Below are 19,395 nucleotides of genomic sequence, written 5' to 3' on the forward strand. Positions count from 1 at the left end.
GCGCAAACGTTTAAAACCTGAGGCATTTTGGTCACAACGCTATTATGTCATTTTTATGCACTTAATCCATTTTATTTGAAGAAATGTTATTAAATTTGGCTCCTTTGCAATACTGAAGCTACTTACATTTAGAATGGCTTGTAAAAAAATAAAACTAAACTAAATTGAAATGTGAATGAATATAGAATCATGTGTAATTGTCAGCACTCCAACAAAGTCATGGTGCACTGCCAAAAGCAAACAAATAAACGAACAAACAAAAACAAACTATGATAGCTTTTGGAGCAGTACAACACATACCTGTCATCCAAAGATGAAAATCTCCACTTTGACTAGGAGGTCCATCATTGTCAGACACTTTGCAGGTCAAGGGCTGAACAATTCCACAGAAGATGGCTGCAGGGAACCTTATGTCTGTCATGTGGGTTCATCAACACTGCTTTTTGTATTGATCTGAGGAAAAGACACAGAATATACGATAGGACTGAACAATAAATTGCAAGTTTATTGTCCTTGCGATATCAACCTGTGGAAGTCATGTATCGAAAAATACGGCGTAAATAAATCTTCTTTCTCTTTCGGCTTTTCCCATCAGGGGTCGCCACAGCGAATCATCCTTTTCCACCTCACTCTATCATGAACATCTTCTACCCTAACGGCGTAAATAAATGATTCCCGTAAATGTATACAAAAATCCTAAAACAATCTTTTGGCAGCTTAAAATATTTAACAAATCAAATTTGACCAATCACATGGACCCCTTGTATGCTGGATGCCCACCTCCTATGTAGACGAGGGTCATTTGTAGTATAATTTATTCTGACTTTACTTAAAATAAAACTCTTTCAGTGAAATAGTTTTTTGTTATTTGTTCATGTATCGCGAGTCACATCATCATTGCAATATTCATCACGAATATTGCACATCATGAGTTTCCTCATTTTGCCCTGCCCTACAGTTATAAGAGCTGTGAATGCTCAAAGACAGAAGCAGGTAACCCTCAAGTTCCCAGGTCAAAAGATTTGACCAAAACCCCAACCAAGGGCACTGAAAGCATCTGAACGCATGTTACTCTGTCACACTCCCAAAAATAAAACCAGGAAGGGTTTAGAAGGGACATGGTTTGTGAAGCAGACTCTGGACATCTTTTATAAGAAAAATCCAACTGCCATTACTGAACTTGTTCAAATTTAAATTGATAATAATTTTGAATAGTTTAGGCTTAGCATTCATAAGGTTTGGTTTACTCTGGCTAAAGAACTCTAAGTTGTTTTAAACTGGCAGAATTTTGTGCAAAGGGGTTTCATGGCTTTAACATCACCTTAATTCCTTTAAACTTTGCAGCTAACCTAAAAAAAACAACTCAGATTTATCTCTAAATATCTAGGACAATATATTTAAGATGGTATTTAATAAAGCCAAAGCTATCTAACTACCTGCTTCCACACCAACTGATTGTTCTATTGACTTGTTTCCTGCACTAGTTGATCTCATAGCCATTTATATTTGTAATGGTTGTCTGGATCATTGAGGTTAGCAACGCAAACCCATCAAAAACCCTCAGCTGTTAACTTGCATCTGTTAGCTATTTCTCTGAAAAGAGAAAGATGGAGTTCTGAAATCCGGCATTGATCACAGGAGATCACAACACGCTGTTGGCATCTTTTGTCATTGTAGTTTCTGCATTTAGAACCCTGCAATATGCCACAGTTACAGTAAGCTTCATCTGAAAAACACCTGAGTTTAAAACATACAAAGCAACAAGGTATTTCTCAACCCCAATGGACCTTAAAAGTTTTTGGCTTTATCAATGTCCTGTTGTGTTCAAAACATGTTCTTAGAGATTTGAATAATAGAAAGACTATGTTGAAGGAAATCTTAATATATCTCTCAGATCAAACATGTTTGACATGTACGGTGGGTGTTTTATAAAAAACAGGTTTTTCACACTTTATGTCTATATCCCTCCACGGTCAGATAAAACTAGTTCAGGATACTTCTTAAGGTTTGGGACATTTTATGTCTGCCATACCCGAGATAGGTCAAGCACCCACACCTCTATGAGAATGTCTGTAGGTTATTCAGCGAGGATAGATAGATAGATAGATAGATAGATAGATAGATAGATAGATAGATAGATAGATAGATAGATAGATAGATAGATAGATAGATAGATAGATAGATAGATAGATAGATAGATAGATAGATAGATAGATAGATAGATAGATAGATAGATAGATAGATAGATAGATAGATAGATAGATAGATAGATAGATAGATAGATAAAGCTGTGGTTTCATGGGTTGCATGTCTAGATTTGTACATTTTGTTTGTAATATTTTGAGTAATTTTACTGTTTTGCCAAGTCATCACATATACTTAAACCTAATCTTCAACTAAGATCAGTTCCAGTTCAAGTTTCCGTCCACACACTGCTCATTTATACCACCAAAGTATGACACTGCATTTTTTTGTAACAGGACAGGGATGGCATCACATGGGCATACCAGGAAAGAAACCTGACTCAGTTGGCCGTCGACAGGGTTCTACATCTCGGTGCAGGGGTAAGTGATTGCCAAGCTTTGGATTTCACACTGATGGAATCAAATGCTTCTTCAGCATGATCGGGCAATTAAAACAATTCCACCAAAGCACCATCACAAGATACGGCCATCTGTGTCTGTTAAAGACCGTATGTTTACCCCATGATTACAAGTGGTGTCTAAACAGCATTTGTTATAATAGTTCAAACAAGCATAAAGCCACAATTTTATTCAAATGATGCAAAAATGGGATTTAAAATATGGAGAAAAGTAGACAAAATTGCTCTAAAAAAAGGTTTAGAATCAGGCAGAACATCAACCTGCTTTTCCTACAAATTGAAATGTGGGGTAAAAAGTGAAAAACAAGAAAAATAGTTTTATTTTCTGAAAAACAAGCAGGCAGATGATAAAATGGGATGTTCATTGGAGTTCAGGGACATGGAGATCTTTAGATAAGCCAGTTTAGAGGTTTAAATGTGCAGGTAGAGGAACCAGCAAGAAATAAAAAGCATAACTTACAGTAAAAATGTCTATAGCACGCAGTTATGAATAAAACAGACATGTGAGTGGAAAAGAATAACAAATAAATTCCAGTATTTCTTGTCTTCTCATTAATGTATCCGTAAAAACACAAGGTGCTTACAGATTGTAGGATCACACATGCATGGATGTCTGATGTGAAGACTTAATTTAGAGGATCTTTTGGTTTGTCCTTCACATTTAAAGGTATTATTCATGAACTCGTACTGCAAGTTGACTACATTTTTTAAATATTTTCTTAGGTTTTTCTTTTTACAAAGGTTTTAATGAAAGACAGAAGATTATATTAGATTTTGCTGAGCTACTGATCTTTTGCATTAAGTAAAAAAAAAAGCATTTTCTGCCTATTTGACTTTGTTCTAAGCTGGATCACCTTCATAAATAGGTGTGTTGGTTGCTTTCTTATATGTTAACATACTGCAGGGGCAAATGTTTTTATAGGTCTTTAAACAATTCCCACCCAACCTCAATAGTTATATAACAATAATAACCTTAATATAAAAGCTAAAATTACAGATTCTGAAGAATGTGAATGTCAACTTCATGCAAAAGAAATTTCTAAGCATAAGTTGCTCAAATCTTTCATCGTACAATGTTAGATAACATTTTTATAAACCAACTAAATAACTTTACCAATCACGTCTTCCTGTATTTATTGTAGGATTTAAAAAAATGAAAATCATTTTTGGATTACTTGTATAAATTCAAAGGGGCGTACTATTAAGGAATGTTTTTACACATCTCAATTTTACTGATCCCATAACAAAATGTTGGTTCTTTTTTATTTGAATATAGAATTAGTCAAAAACACACAACAAAGAGGGAAAAGGTGTTAAATCTCAAATGTTCCAAAAACCTTTTTAAATCTGATGTTGTTTGATAAACCATAGAAGCATTTTAGCAGTTTTGGTCTGGCTCAATGAAAATATTTACTGGAAGTAATCTCAGAGTCATTTTGTTTACTCAAACATAACGAGTAGTTAACAGTCGGATAAATTGACACTTGAACTACACAAATCAATCTGTGCACTTTGAAGGGCTTTCTGCAGCTGAGTTGGACTTGTCTTACCTCATGTCATCACTAAAACCTCACGGCTATTCTGCAGTGATGTCTTTGTGACTTTTAGTGGGCTGTGATGACATCTGCCCACAGACGCAGAACAGTATTGTCTTGCTTCATCCAGCAGCTGCTTTTCTGTGGTTTTCATATTATTCACTTTAGGAGAACTTGCACGTACTTTTGACAGTACTGAAATACAAAAATAGGATAAGTGGTGTGTTTCTGACTAAGAATATACCTCTAAAGCATAATTTGATTGAAAATGTGAAACTGTTTTCAAAAAATTCAGCTTGATTCAACACAATCGCAAAAGCCTTTTAGCTGCAGTTTTTGCTTTTTTTTTATTTAAACTTAAAATGTGTTTTAAAGAAACTAAAAGACATCAAAAGTATTTTGGAAAAACGCAATCTCAAACTCTTATTTTTTTAAATGCCTACACAATAATTATCAAGGCATGGTGAAACGACAGCTGACTGACAGGCAGAAAAAAGGTCTGCCCCCTGAACTGCAGCTGTCACTCATCAGCACATTTTTACAGACATTGTCAGCTCAAAGACATCATGTCAAACCAGTTTTTGTGGACATTGGTGGAAAAACGATGCTCATTAAATGGCTCACAGCCACCAGTACTCAACAAAAAAGGGATACAAAGTGGAAGTATTGCAGTGGCTTTCTCAGACTCCTATCTGAAAGCTGTGGGAAGACTTTGGGAGAATTTTGCACAAGTATATCACTGGAACTCTCAACAATCTATTTTTTTTAATAAAGAAAACAGTCAAAGTAATTTTGTTCTAACATGTAAAACTAAGAATATAATGTTTGAAAAAAATCTTTAAAGCTTTTGTTGCAAATAAAGATTATTTAAAAGTACCATTCATTTTCATCATGTCTTTAAAATTCTCAAACTGGTTTAGTGTTTGTTTTTTGTGTGGATCTAGGATTGTTTTGTTTAACCTTTACGGCCACAATCGCAAAATCTCTTAACTGGTCAGACCAGTTTTTATAGATTTTCTCTGCAGTGTGCATGCTCAAACAAACACAAAACAAATGCACCCTGTCAAATTTTTACTGCGCTTTAGGCCTAAAAAAGGGTCACAAATAAGCTTTAGATTTTTCTTTTTTCTTCTTCTGCAAGATTGATCCAACAAATTTTTACCAAAAAAGTGGCTTTACCAAACTTTGACGAAACTCTGTTTTCTTCTACTTACTTATTGAGGACGTTATTTACAAAGTTTGTGTTAATTGTCAAATTTGGTGAAAGTTTTTCAGATGATGAGTTGATAAAAAAAAAAAGATTTAAATTCTTTAAAGCTCATAAGTTTAAACTTTTCTTTTCTATTTATAGACTTGTAAGCATAAAAAAATTTGATGAAAACAATGTGGCTCTAGTCTGTTTTGGAAACTTTTTTATGATTTGAAAGGTTTACACCGGCCTCAAAACTGACAGCTAAAGACAACATATTCATTTTTAACTAAGGAAACTCCACAAAGGCCAAGTGAGAAAATGACAATGCGGAACTTTAACTAAAATCTCAAAAGGATTTTGCTGATTTTTAAACATGTTTGTCAATTTTTTGATGGAAACTATGAATATACTCCCTTCAATTGCAGCACAATAAATGATGGTTGATTTTAGATGAGAGCAGGAACACCCCTGATTCCATGACAACAACCGTGTCATCCATTGATTGTCTTGATACAAAGTTAGCACCCAGGTTGTGAATTATAGCATAATGTAATTTAGAAAGCAAAATAACTATAAAATTGCAGCTGCTTTTGTTGTTCCTGTAATTAACCATTCAGCATGTCACTGCTGTGTTTTATGTATATGTAGTTTTAAGTGAAACCCACACTCTGGACATGTGAAACGAAATCAGGTGCATTTTTTCCTGGACCCCAAGCAGTTAGTCTGCTGTCTCATTGCATGAAGGAGCTAAACCGGCAGCCTTCACTAACATAAGAATATATTCTGAGTCAGGTTGTAACAATAGCTATGCCAATCCCATTGTGATCTATTCAGGGTTCACAGAAAACTCTCATCCTTTTCAAAATCCGCGCACATTGAGCTGGTACAAACAGATTACCAGCCACACTATTAGTGGGCCGGTGTCTCAGGTGGCTGTCATCAGCGGTTAGACGGCTGCTCTGTTATTTTGTGGCCATGTGACCTGCAGGTATGTCTGCCCCTTCTACAGCCCAGCTTTGGAACAACAAGCGGTGTTTACGTGGGCTAAATTTGTCCCTCCAGAATAAAAATATAAATATGACTCTGCTCCTGCGGCCTGATGCTTGAAGCCATGGCTAAAGAAGGGATCGAGAAGGAGCGTGGAAAATCTCACCTGGACCGAACCCTTAGTCTCTTTTGCAAAAGAGCTTGTAAGAAAAGTGGTTTTGAAGATTTAAAAAAAAATGTGTTGCAGGACTGGAGGCTGTCCTGGAGGTTTCTGCAAGCTCTTGAAAGTCTGCATTGAGACAAATAACCATCAAAGTGACTGGGAACATCAGAAACAATGATAATAATTACCTTTACCCATTTTAGAAGGATGATATTGTTGTGGTCTTATTGTTTCTGGGAATATCTCTCAGTACCTCAGACCTCTAAGACCCTGAGCCTGCCAACTCCACCAAAGAAAAATAAATACCAAAGGTCACTTTTTGACATGCTCACTGTGTCCAAAATGCTACAAGAAATAGCCAACAGTTGAAAACTGTTTTAAATCAATTCAGTTTAAGACCAATGTAGAACTTTACACAGGTGTGTTTGCCTAGAAACAGTTGTGTTTGCACTGAAAAGGTGTTTGACCCACTGCTGAAGAAAAATCAATCACATTCGTGTCATCTGTTGATCTCTACCAACAACTGCAAACTTTATTTTTTTCAATAATAATAGATCACCAGCAGCATAAATAAGGAAAAATACTATTTTAGCTTTCTCTCCATCTTAGGAGCTTCATGGCACAGTTTTGACTCAAACTGAAGAGTAAAAAAAACAAAACAACTATGAGGTATGCAAAAGCTATTTAAATGCTGAGAGACTTCAAAAGAAAAAAGGCAAAGACAAGGTTGAAATAAGCTGCAGAGTTCAGCAGGTATTTCAACATTCATTTTTTTTTGGTTGTGTGATCTTTGAGCAGGGAGGTGGGGGTTAGGTTGAAACTGCTTTTAAAGGGGGTTAAGCATCTGTTCGTCTACAGACAGATCAAGTCAACAAAAAGCTTTAGTCCCCGAAAAAATGCACTTGCATGTGTTATTTTTAATTTGATGATTCAACATCAGCAGATGAAAGCATGTCATATTATAACTAAAATATAAAAAAGCTAAATTATCTTAAGACAAGGCAGGTTGGTTTGTCTTCAGCCACTACTTTAGTTTAGTTTTACAAGTAAACAATGAAAAAATACTTTTTTAACTAGAGATACTGTTCCAGCCTAGCAACAATTGGCTGGAGGTGTATTTCCCCCCAAAAGCAATATTTTAAGAAGTGTTTCTGGGGTTAAAGTAAAGGGTAGGGTTAACAAAGGTGCAGCTTTCAGAGGCTCTGATGTCAGAAAAAAAAGGAAAAGAAAAAAAGGAACAAGACACAGACAGTTAATTGGGTGTTTTTAAAGACTACTTAATAGCTTCAGGTGGTTTTGAAAACTGATCAAAAATGATCAACATATCAGATGTGCAATGGATTCATTATTTAATTTATGCTTAATTGATTTTATTTAATCAGTGTTTCTTTTTGTTGCTTTTTTCTTATATGGAAGTGTCACTTTAAATGAAAATTAAAACCGGGTAGAAACAGAAAAGTCTAACTTCTTCTGTCTCGAACTTGCTTAGCTGATTAAATTTTAACCCAATTCCGTTTAAAAAACTTTTTTGTAGTAGCCCAATACTATTTTTTTAGTCTTAAGAAAGTAAATTACATCAAATCTGTTATTTAAAGACATTCTTATTCAATCTGTGTTTACCCCTTGGTTACCTATAATTTGGCAGGCCCCGGACCCTGAGATGTGTAGCGGGTGTTTTACAAATCTGGCCTCTAGGCGGCAGTGTGCTTCGAACTCCCCACCTATTTCTTCACCCGGAACGGTTATGACGCATATCCGGACATGTTTGTCGCAGAAGTAGACGCTGTTAAGAGAAAAATTAGATAAAAAGTTTTCCCTCGTGGCTCCTTTATGAAAATGTCTTCAAAAAAATACAATAACAGCGATAATTCCCAAGAGCAAACCACATATAAAGAGGAACTCAGTAAAAAGGTAACTTTATATCAAAGACGCGCTACTGTTAGCTGGCTAAACAACACGGATATGTTTATTCACCTTTTTCAGCATGTATAGTAGAACGGAAAAACGAATAGCAATACTTTTGTTAGTATTTACGCACCAATAGTATGTATTTACTGTTTTAATAAGTTTCGATTTTCTCATGTTTGCTGGAAAAATGAAGGACTGCTGATCTTTAAATTAAAACTTAACATGATGGGATACATCTCCTGATGGCTTCATCATCATAGGGTTGTTAACGTTAACTTGTTGCTAATTTCCAGATCAAAGAGCAAAAGGTCGTTGTGGATGAACTCTCTAACCTAAAGAAGAACAGGGTACGGTAATTACCTTTTTACATCCATCCATCCATAAATCCATCCATCCGTCGTAATAAATTCATTTTTTATTGATTTTTTTTTTCTTTTCTTCAGAAAGTTTACATCCAACAGAGAAACAGCAACATTTTCTTCCTGGCTGACAGAAGTCAAACATTGTCTACAAGCAGAAGTATGTGTTAGTATTCATTTATCCTCTTGCATTGAAATTTTTACAATGTTGTACCATACTACAATATAACTCACCTTTTTTTTTTTAAAACTTTTTTTATTTTTATTCTTGCAGAGGAACTGGATTACTTGAAAAAAGAACTGCAGGATATTTAGAGCTGCAACAATGTGTGGAATCTTTTTCCAGTTGACTTTGTCAGCTGCTCAATTTGAGAAGGACAAAAGAATTTATGAATTTCTGAAGAGAAGGGGCCCCAACTCTAGCAGGGAGCTATCGTTTCCTGCTGTAGATTTGAGCTATCACTGCTCATTTTCTGCCCATGTTCTCCATATGAGAGGCCTCCTTACTCTTCAGCCGTTTCAAGACGACGCTGGAAATGTCTTGATGTGGAATGGAGAGGTTTTTGGAGGGATTTCTGTGATGCCAGAAGAGAATGACACCACTGTCATCTGTCAGAAATTGTCATCTTGTAAAAACTCTTTGGAGGTTCTGGCACTTCTGTCTGCCATTCAAGGGCCTTGGGCATTTGTTTTCTATCAAAAGGCTGAAGATTATCTCTGGTTTGGGAGAGACCTTTTTGGAAGGCGCAGCTTGCTGTGGAAATATGACGCCGAGATCAGTGTCTTCACTTTGACCTCAGTGGCAGCTGGGATTTCTGCGCTGGGTCAGTCTGATTGGAAAGAAGTCCCAGCTGTTGGCGTGTTTAAGGTTGATGTAAAGGCAGCTGCACAGAGTGGTTCTGTGTCCTTTGAGCTTTTTCCCTGGGCAAGAAATGTCATAAACCCATCATTGAGTGAAATGATGGTTAACTCTGTCCCTAGTGGGTGCAATTTTGAGATAAATCGAGCAGGTTTATCAATCACTTCACCTGTTTGTCCTTTGAATATGTCCATTCCAGAAAAAAAGGTTGAAGTTAATCCCAGTTCACAGGTGTCTGGAGGAAATCTAGAGGAGTTTCTAATCAGCAAGGAGAAAACTGAAGTTGTGAACCGTCTAATTGGTGTCCTGAGTGAGGCGGTGAGGCGACGAGTTCATTCGTTGCCTTTTGTGGCAAAAGATAATTTACCTCTTAGCAGTGGCCAGGCTAGCATTGCTATACTCTTTTCAGGAGGCATTGATTCAATGATCCTCGCTGTCTTAGCAGACAAACATGTACCTGTTCATCAACCAATAGACCTTCTTAATGTGGCCTTTAAACTAAAAGAGCCAAAAAAGCAGCCTGAAAAGAAACTCAAAAAACAAAGAAATAAATCCAACAATTCAGAGACAGTTCAGGTCAGTTCTCTGTCGTCCAGTCCATTTGATGTCCCGGACAGGATAACGGGGAAAGCTGGCCTCAAGGAATTACAAGACCTGAATCCTGAGCGACAGTGGAATTTTGTTGAAATCAACATAACTCGAGAAGAGCTGCAACAAATGCGACAGGAGCGGATTTGCCACTTAGTTCATCCACTGGATACAGTACTAGATGATAGCATTGGCTGTGCTGTGTGGTTCGCAGCAAGAGGAAAAGGAGTCATTACAGAAGAGGAGGAGCAGAAACCCTTCACATCATCTGCTAAGGTGAAACACATCAGACTCTGAATCCTGCTCTTGACTAATCTGTCACTGTTGTGGTTTATGGTTACTGTGTGGAGTATGATGGATTGAAACGACTGTTGGAGAGAAATTTTGTGTTTCCTCTTTACACCTGCAGGTAATTCTGACAGGAATTGGTGCAGATGAGCAGCTCGCAGGCTACTCCAGACACAGAGTACGATTCTCAATGTCTGGGCATGAAGGGCTGATTCAGGAACTTGCCATGGAGCTGGCAAGAATATCATCCAGAAACTTGGGCAGAGATGACAGAGTGATAGGAGATCATGGGAAAGAAGCTAGGTAAGAGTTGAAACAAAGGTCACGCCGGCAGGAAAGACTTGGTTTTCACGTGTAATTACTATAACTCATAGTTCATTTGTTCACGCATTTGGGATTGTATTTTTTTTCTGTTTTTCTGGCAGAGTAAATTGTATCATATTTGTTAATTTTGCAGCCTCTGTGTTCAAATCAATAAATATGATAGCATTCTACTCATGTTAAAAATGTCACATATTAAACATCTTGTTTAAAAATCAAAGAAACTATTATTTGGGAAAGAATGCTTTTAAATCAAGCCTAGTTATATTTGCATATGAGAAACATGACATGATCATATAACAACTTGCTAGATTCCATAATGTCCAGTGCTTTTATTATAGGTCTGGATTTTAAATGATTGTTGAACATTACTGAATTAAGCTTTATGTAAAAGAATCCTAACTTCATTAAATCTGTGAATTTAGTTTCCTTTTAAGTATTTATTGTATTTTTTTAAGGCAAAAACGGCTTTGTTCATTTAAAAAAAAAAAAAAGATTGCTTTTTTAACAAAGTTTTAAACACACACAACACAAACGCCGCCAGTGTACAATTGAGAAACACAGCATAAATACCCACATACAGCAACAACACAGAAGGATTCGTCCCGAAAATGCAAAAGAAGGTAAACAATAGTCATCAGATGAGAGGCTGGGTTTTAGCCCCTGAAACTAGGGGAAGTAGAAGCCTTCCACTCCTTCAGAATAATCTTCTTAGCTATAATCATTCCAAACATGACTGCTTGTTGAGTTGAGTGGGACAGCTTCTGAGTTGGCAATATTTGGTTGTTCAGAGCAATCAGAACATTGGGAGTTATTTGTACATTGTAAACTGAACTAAACAACTTAAAAATATCCGACCAAAAATGTGTTAGCATAGGGCATGAGTAAAATGAATGAGATAAAGAACCTATACCAGTTTGACAGTGGTCACAGGTTGGTGAAACAGAAGAAAAAATTGTATGCAATCTTGTTTTGGAGTAATGCAAACGTGGATTACTTTAAACTGTGTGAGTTTAAGATGTGCACTTATAGAACAAGACTTGATCCCTTTCAAAGCGCTTATCCACAAACCAATAGGGATGTCTATTCCAATGTCATCTGCCCATGCAATCTTAATATGAGCAGTTGTTGGTGGTCGATAAAAGCATCTGACAAAATTTGAAATCAAATTTTTAGATGTCGACGCTTCAATCAAAACTTTGTCAAATATAGGTTGTGTTGGCAGTTGTTGAAACTGAGTTATAGCTTGTTTAACAAAGTGTCTGATTTGCAAATACCTGAAAAAATGACCCGGTGGGAGAGAGAACTTTTTTTGCAGTTGGTTAAAGGGTGCAAAATGATTGTCGATGTAGAGATCCTTAATGGATGAGAGGCCCTTTTTATCCCGGACTGTAAATGCAGGCTCTCACAGACCTGGTTGAAAAGCTGGATTCAGGCAAATGGGAGCGTGGATAGATAAGACCGGCAGACTGAGTACCTTCCTAATTTGCTTGATAATTCTATACGAATTGTACAAAAGAAAATCTATCCCAAATCCGTCAGGTCCGCAAGCCTTGTCGTTTAGAAATGAATGGATGTCAGACTTAACTTCTTCCAGCGTGAAATCAGCTTCCAAGTGTTGTCTTGCTGTATCACTTAAAGTGGGCGTGTCAAGGTTGTTAAGAAAACTGATTTTTTTCCTCCTTAGAGGACCCAGCTTTTGAGGTGTACACGTTTTTGTAGAAATCATGAAATGTTTTGTTTATTCTAAGTAGATCTGTAACTATTTCACCATTAAAGGATGTTTAGTTTAAGAATTGCCCTTTCAGCCCGGACACCTTTGAGTTGTCTGGCAAGAACACAATCAGCTTTATCACCGAGCTCAAACTGTTTTTGTTTACGTTTTTGTATATAATCACAAACCTGTTCACTGAGAATATGGCCATATTCCAGTTTAGCTTTCAAAATGTCGTTTAAGACTGCTTTGTTCATTTTTATTGTAATTAGGATTTTAACAAAACTTCCACCATTATTCAGTTTATATCACTGGTTATCTGAACATTGTTTTTTATTACCAAATAAAATTGTTTTTGAATCTATATTTTAACACGACTCAAAAACTTGTGAATCAAAATTGAACTGATTGCATATTTACCAGTGATACACAACCATGTTCACAAAATAAATGAGGGTCTGAAAGACCAACTAGTTTGATTAGATATAAGTAAAGAAAGCAGATGTATCCGTTTGGATACATCTATCTTGGGTATTTTTCTGTGTTCGTAATTGGAACTTTTAAGTTTCCCACTTAATTTAAAAGTCTGTCATGCTGATTTACATTTTTTATATAAATACAACTGTATATGACCTGCATCAGCAGTTAAATAGAATCTATGTGAACACTGTTGTCTCCAGTTATCATAGCATAATTGTCACTCTGTGTGATAACATTTGCTGTATCTACAGGTTTCCATACTTGGATGAAGAAGTGGTGAACTACTTGAACTCCTTGCCTGTGTGGGAGAAGGCTGATCTGTCTCTCCCTCGGGGGGTCGGGGAGAAGCTCCTCCTGAGACTGTCTGCTAAACAGCTGGGCCTCGGCCAATCAGCCGTCCTCCCCAAGAGAGCCATGCAGTTTGGCTCTCGCATCGCAAAGATGGAAGACGGCCACGAAAAGGCTTCTGACAAATGCACACGACTGCTTTACGACTAGATTGTGAACATTTTATTTTTTATTTGAAAATATATTTGCTGGAAAATATTACATCCAACATTAAAAGTATTATTTACATTCATGATTCTTTTTTTGTGAGTCAATTTTTATTTGGGCACAGAATTATTATTATTTTGTAAATGGTCCAAAACTTTCTGTTCTTGTTTTCTTTAAACCATATACGAATTTACATCCTGGAGATTGTTTTTAAAGTAAAGGTCACACTCAATATAGGAAGGCAAATTTCCAACGTCGAAACGTCCAGATATTTCATGAACATAAACTGGACTTCTGAAAAAAGAAAAAATGTTTTTAAACTTAATGAGCAGCAAAAACAGTTATGACAGTTATAGCTTCATGTTCAACTGCTGGTTTGAATTTATGCCTGTGCGGTTTACATATTAAAGTGCTTTCAAACAAAGTAGACCAGTCTTATTGAAAAAAAAAATCAATTTACCATCTTTGAGAGAATAACTGGATGAGATCAAATTAAAAGAAATTTGAGGTTCTGATATACTGTATATTCATTAAACCAGACCGCTTTATTTAGACATGTGGTCTTGTGCATTATGTGCTTCATCTTTCTAAATAATTTGAAGTCCACTCCGATCATCTTTGACCTACTGTAAAAGCCTTCCCAGTGGTCTTTCAATTATAATTATTCAATTTTTAGCCCAAAAAAACCTGTGGCCTTTTCTAGTACAGTTTCTGCAGAGTGGCAGTAGTTCACTAGTAATTCGCCTTTGAGTTGTGGACGGGAGCATTGCTGCGGATTAACTCCGCCCCACTTCCTCTCCCCGTTGCAGAGAGCTCTCTTTATGCGCTCTCCCGCTAGCTTACAGCCCCTTCAACCTAACATTACTGGTGAAACAGAAATGGCGAGCGATATTGGAGCTAACCAGCTGTACAGTTTGGAGCCACATGCCAGCTTAGACGAGGAAAACAAAGACGAACATGGATCTATATGTCTGCAAGTGGATGAATCCAAAGTAGGCAGAAGGAGGAGCTTGTGGCCCATCCGGTGTATTTTCTATGTCCCAAATATGCTCTTTTTTAAACTGCATTTTTTGGTCTGCACTAGATTTACAACAATTTGAATCAAGAAATATTCAGAAACACAATTTTCAGCTTAATATATTTCCTCCATCGTGAGAAAAATGTCACAAGAACGTGTTAAATACACTAAAAACACAATTTTCATCAGTGGGTTTGTCACCCTTGTGCTATCTTAGATGACCCCACCCTTACATTGACTTTTTCCCCTACCATGACAAAGGTGGATAAAGGTTGAAAGATTTCATGTAATCCATGGACACCAGTGAAGATCACAAATCATTGAAAAAAATTGTTCAGCACACTGTCTAGTGGGTCTAGATGACCCAACTCCCAACGTTAAAGTGTCTAGGATAGCACAAGGGTTAAGTGAGACTTTTACAATATTTAATTCTGTATTAGTATTACAGTGTTGATACTAATTATGTACTAGTTTTATTGCAAGTTTTTTGACTTCCATAAAACTAGATTTAAACAGCCAAAAGGCTAAAAACTAATTTCCACCTTAAAGCTGCTGTGTTCAACTCCACACCCAGGTGCTGCATCCTTCCTTTAAAAATATATCTCACTTCTTTTGTTGGAGCGCACCTGATACAGGTAATCAGCAGTATGCAGGGCAAGAACTACAGGAGAACAGGACATTGACCCTTGTGGGCTGGAGTTGGACACACCTACCTCAATGTTTAGCAGAAAACCTTTAGGTTTTAAAATGGTTTAAAACAAGGGCTCACAGCTTTGTGTTAAAGGAATGTTGCAGAATAACTGAACAAAATCTTTGAATTAAATGAAAAAATCAATTCTAAAAGAAGCATCGGAATTTACCTTGAAATAAGCCAAGATATAAAATTTCCTGGAGCATCTTTCTCTTCAATAGGAGCTTCCTGTGGATACAAGAAGAACTTAAATGTTTGCATTAAAAATTATTGTTCAAAATTAATATCAAATTTACCATCTTTTCCCTCAGGAATGTGTCCAGCAGATGAAGGCTGTTCTTTGAAAGCACATAGAAGCAAGGGCACTGAAAGCCAACAGAAGATCATTAAAGTTTCACTGACAGTGGAGAAAAAAAGTGCAATGTAGATGAGATCATCTCCTGATTCTATACAAGAACTATTTATATTTTTATTTATAAAATAGAATTTGAGGAGAGATTTTATGCAGATATAACAATCCTAAAGCAGGAATCGAGTTCCCAACAGAAGATGGTCATTCTGCTGTCAGGATTTGTTGTGTATATGAGTCATTTTGGATTTCAAGACAAGTAAGCCTTTACTATTTTCTGCTACATATTCAGCAGTAGTAGGTAATAAAGTGTCAAAGGCTTGATTAGCTAAGCTTACAGATCAATTGTGCAATTTTTATTATACTATATATTTGTTAATAACAAAACTTGATGCAACCCTAATACTAACTTTAGCCGAAAACAGAGTTTGTAATCTATAGTAATATTGTATTTTAGGGGGTACTTCAGACTTATTTGGTATTTTCAAAACTATTTTCAAGCATTCTTTTTTCTTAGTTTGTGTACATTTGATCTTAAGACAAGTACATTTTAGGCAAAAATGACATAATTTAGCATTTTGTCATTCACCTATTGGCATAGCCTGTCAGGGGTCTCCACATTGGCTTTCACTGAGTCGCACAGGAGGTTTGGCAGAGAGTTTTATGCCAGATGCCCTTCCTATCAACCCTGTATTTTATCTGGGCTAGGAACCGGCACAGCGGGACCAAGACTTGGGCCCCCATGCCTACACATTTAGACAGCAGCATGGAGGGTCTTGCCCAAGGATTAGATGAAGCTCATCGTTTCCCTGGTTTCCCATGCGCCAGTTCAACGGAGCTATCCAGCCGCTATGTTTAGTATTTTGTATGTGGATCATTTGAAATATGGTGGGTGGGAAGTAAACTGTCTTCCAATTCCAAAAAATGACCCTTAAAAATATTTAAAAATGACCAGTTTAGAATAAAAACAAACATGACAAAAACACTTATGAAAAACATTTTAACTTACTGCCCTCCTGGACGTTGTGTCTGAAGGAAGAGGTTTCTCCCTCATACAGCAGACCTGAAGATCTCTGTCTACTTCCAGAATTCCATACTTTCTTGTTTCTGCAGGGGAGCGTGTGCACATTTATTCATAAGTTATAAACAGAGTTCTGTGATGGGACATATGTCCTAGTCTTTTTTTAATTTTTAATTATTTTTCTGACTTCTGAAGCGGCTCACCCTCATCCCTGCACAGGTATGACAGCACCACACAGCTGTCTTCACACTTTGCTTGGACATCTGCAAACCTCTTCTTCACCTCTTTGAGGCTGAAGTCCTCTTTGAAGAGGGTGTCCCTGTTCAGACAAAGTTTCTAGTGTCAGAACAAGGCTAAATGTCTTTGTTTTCACATGGGTTTTAATAAAACAAAACAAGAAAATCCTACCCTCCAACAACAACAATGTGGTCCTCAATTTTAAAGTGATGTACAGCCAGCTGTAAACAGGCCACAGCACCGAGACGCCCCTGGCGGATTTGCAGGTTAAAAAAAAATTATGAACAATTTAATACTTAAAAGAAGTAGGAGAAAAACTTAATCAAATTTTTTATTTGGAAAAAGTTGATACTTCATTGCTTATGGTCTGATCGCTGAGAATCCGGACGTTTGTGAACCTTTGAGCCCACTCCTGAAATGCAGCCTCGTAGAGAGCGTTCGTCTGTAGAGGAAGACGTTAGTCCGTAAACTGAACACGAATTAAGTTACTGAACGGCATCGATCAGCAAAGCTGCACTCACCACCACGTAAATGCAGTCAACAAATCCACAGGAGGTCAGAGCCTGGACCCAGTGAGAGATCAGCGCACAGCTCCCCACCGGCAGGAGCGGCTTAGCGACCCCTGCCAGGTGAGCGAACTTCCCGCTGCTGTCAGAGGCAACATCCCTCTGGAGCCTTGTACCGTAGCCGGCGGCGAGAATCACAGCTTTCATTGAGACTCGAAGTCTAAAAAACGATTAGTGATGATAGCATGCGGCGCTGTTTAACTGGAACGTGAAGTAACCAGTTAAGAGATGCAGAGTTCAAGTTTGATTCATAGTCTCGCGATATTTGAAGCAAGGGGCGTGGTCAAATGCTACACATCTGATAGTAAACCAGAGCAGCTCCGTTACGTTTACATTAACGATTAAAAAACGTAAAAACTATACAAGAAACTACGACGGAGTTTTAGGGCCACGGTGAGGAAAAAAAATTCTGGCCAACATGACGAGATTAAAGTCGTCATGTCGACCTTAATCTTGTCATGACGAGAGAAAACTCGACACAAAGTTTCGAGAAAAAACTCGTCGTGTCGAGATAAAGTCGAAATAAAGTTTCGAGATTAAAGTCGCAATGTTGCGCGAGAGCAGTGAAGCTGAGTCTTTCAGGAGTATTCAGTGTTATGGCTAATGTTAGTGAGCTAAGGGCTTTGTATTTAAGAGTTTACGACAGAGTTTTATGGCCACAAAAAAAGTAATTTTATTAGGAGATAAAAACTCGTAAATTTACGGGAAAAAAGTCATAGATTAACAAGGAGAAAACCCCGAAGTTGTCTGTTTATCGGAGCCTATCTTGAAGATGAAAGATGTGGAGCCTTTTGTGAAGCTTTATTTTCGGATTATAGGTTTAAAACAAAGAGATTCTGAACCTTTTGGCGACTCAAAATCAGATTATTGTTAGTGGAGCCGTCTTTCCGGGTATTTGTAAAATAAGGAGCTCAGAGACACGTTTCGGTGTAGAGGACCGCTGCAGCCTTTATTCTCCTTTTCATTCACATAACCTGAAGTTCATCTGTCACATTGCGTCACGAATCCGTCATCCGATCACCAATGCGGAAGTAAACAGTGTTACATACGCCCCCTCCTGCAGATGAAGCGACCCGTTTGATCATTAAAAAACAAAGATGAATGAAAATAGTCTGTTATATTAGCATTACAACGTTGAAAAAGGCAAAAAGTGGTTCTCCTCCTCAGACGGAAGCATCACACAAACATAGAGATCTGGTCTTTGGAGGAGGAAGAAAGGATTCAAGCAAACAGCTGCAGGGACACCCGATGCCGGCTTCATCATATGGCTGCAGAGTATGGAGGCAGAGATCCTGCAAACCAACCATCAATAAATAAAACTTTAATAACTTGTAAATCAAACAAATGAGCTTCCAGACATTTGGAACGTTATCAATAAACATTCAGCTCACCTGTTCAACAAAGTTTAGTCGGTCTGATCTGCTGCTGCACGGCGTTCACCTGCTTCTCTGCATTCTCACTTCCACAATAATCTCGTAAATTTACGAGTTTTTTTCTCTCTCGCGCGCAACATTGCGACTTTAATCTCGAAACTTTATTTCGACTATTATCTCGACAAGACGAGTTTTTTCTCGAAACTTTGTGTCGAGTTTTCTCTCGTCATGACAAGATTAAGGTCGACATGACGACTTTAATCTCGCCACGTTGGCCAGAATTTTTTTTCCTCACCGTGGCCCTAAAACTCCGTCGTAAGAAACTAATGTTTTAGCCGTGAAAGAAGTGCATTTGACAAAACTGAGCTCGTAGGTTTCATAGAATAATTTATTACAGAGTTTGTTCACACTTGCTTGAATGTGTAGTCTTAGAATTTAGTATCAACATTTTAATTTGAAAGATTTTTGAAAACTGAAAGACTGATGAAGTGGAGTAAGCTCACCTTAACTTCTAATAATTTGTTTCTCACACCAAAAGTAGTTTACTCAAGGGTTAAACATTTCTTTCTGTTCTGTTTGGTATTTTGACAATCTTTCCACAGTAAGAGCTTTAGAAACCAAAGTAACATTTTAGAGCAGGGGTATCAAA

The 19,395-nt window shown here is 37.2% G+C and overlaps 3 protein-coding genes across 4 annotated transcripts; 2 read left to right on the plus strand and 1 right to left on the minus strand.

The window, feature by feature from the left end:
• Positions 1-335: 335 nt before the first annotated feature.
• Positions 336-17,660, minus strand: zgc:136439 (uncharacterized). Of its 2 annotated transcripts, none has more exons than XM_078939430.1 (8): positions 17,329-17,660; positions 17,160-17,249; positions 16,979-17,058; positions 16,774-16,889; positions 16,559-16,656; positions 15,497-15,565; positions 15,370-15,428; positions 336-453 (listed from the first exon to the last, which is right to left on the minus strand). In XM_078939430.1, exons 1-8 carry the CDS (start codon positions 17,518-17,520, stop codon positions 351-353), a joined length of 807 nt encoding a protein of 268 aa, XP_078795556.1. In that variant the 5' UTR covers positions 17,521-17,660; the 3' UTR covers positions 336-350. The 2 variants fall into 2 exon arrangements, with proteins under 2 accessions (XP_078795556.1, XP_004081726.1); XM_004081678.4 differs by lacking the exon at positions 336-453 and adding an exon at positions 13,492-13,785 and having other exon boundaries at positions 17,329-17,658.
• asdurf (ASNSD1 upstream open reading frame) lies at positions 8,249-10,157 on the plus strand. The gene is made up of 4 exons (XM_023950823.2): positions 8,249-8,390; positions 8,681-8,734; positions 8,831-8,906; positions 9,021-10,157. The coding sequence occupies exons 1-4, from the start codon at positions 8,310-8,312 to the stop codon at positions 9,059-9,061; spliced, it is 252 nt and encodes an 83-aa protein (XP_023806591.1). The 5' UTR covers positions 8,249-8,309; the 3' UTR covers positions 9,062-10,157.
• asnsd1 (asparagine synthetase domain containing 1) lies at positions 9,072-13,576 on the plus strand. The gene is made up of 3 exons (XM_023950822.2): positions 9,072-10,469; positions 10,603-10,784; positions 13,248-13,576. Exons 1-3 carry the CDS (start codon positions 9,072-9,074, stop codon positions 13,492-13,494), a joined length of 1,827 nt encoding a protein of 608 aa, XP_023806590.1. The 3' UTR covers positions 13,495-13,576.
• Positions 17,661-19,395: the final 1,735 nt, after the last annotated feature.

Source organism: Oryzias latipes, chromosome 21 (assembly GCF_053564925.1).
Source record: "Oryzias latipes strain Hd-rR chromosome 21, Olatipes_Hd-rR_3.1".
NCBI classification, from domain to species: Eukaryota; Metazoa; Chordata; class Actinopteri; order Beloniformes; family Adrianichthyidae; genus Oryzias; species Oryzias latipes.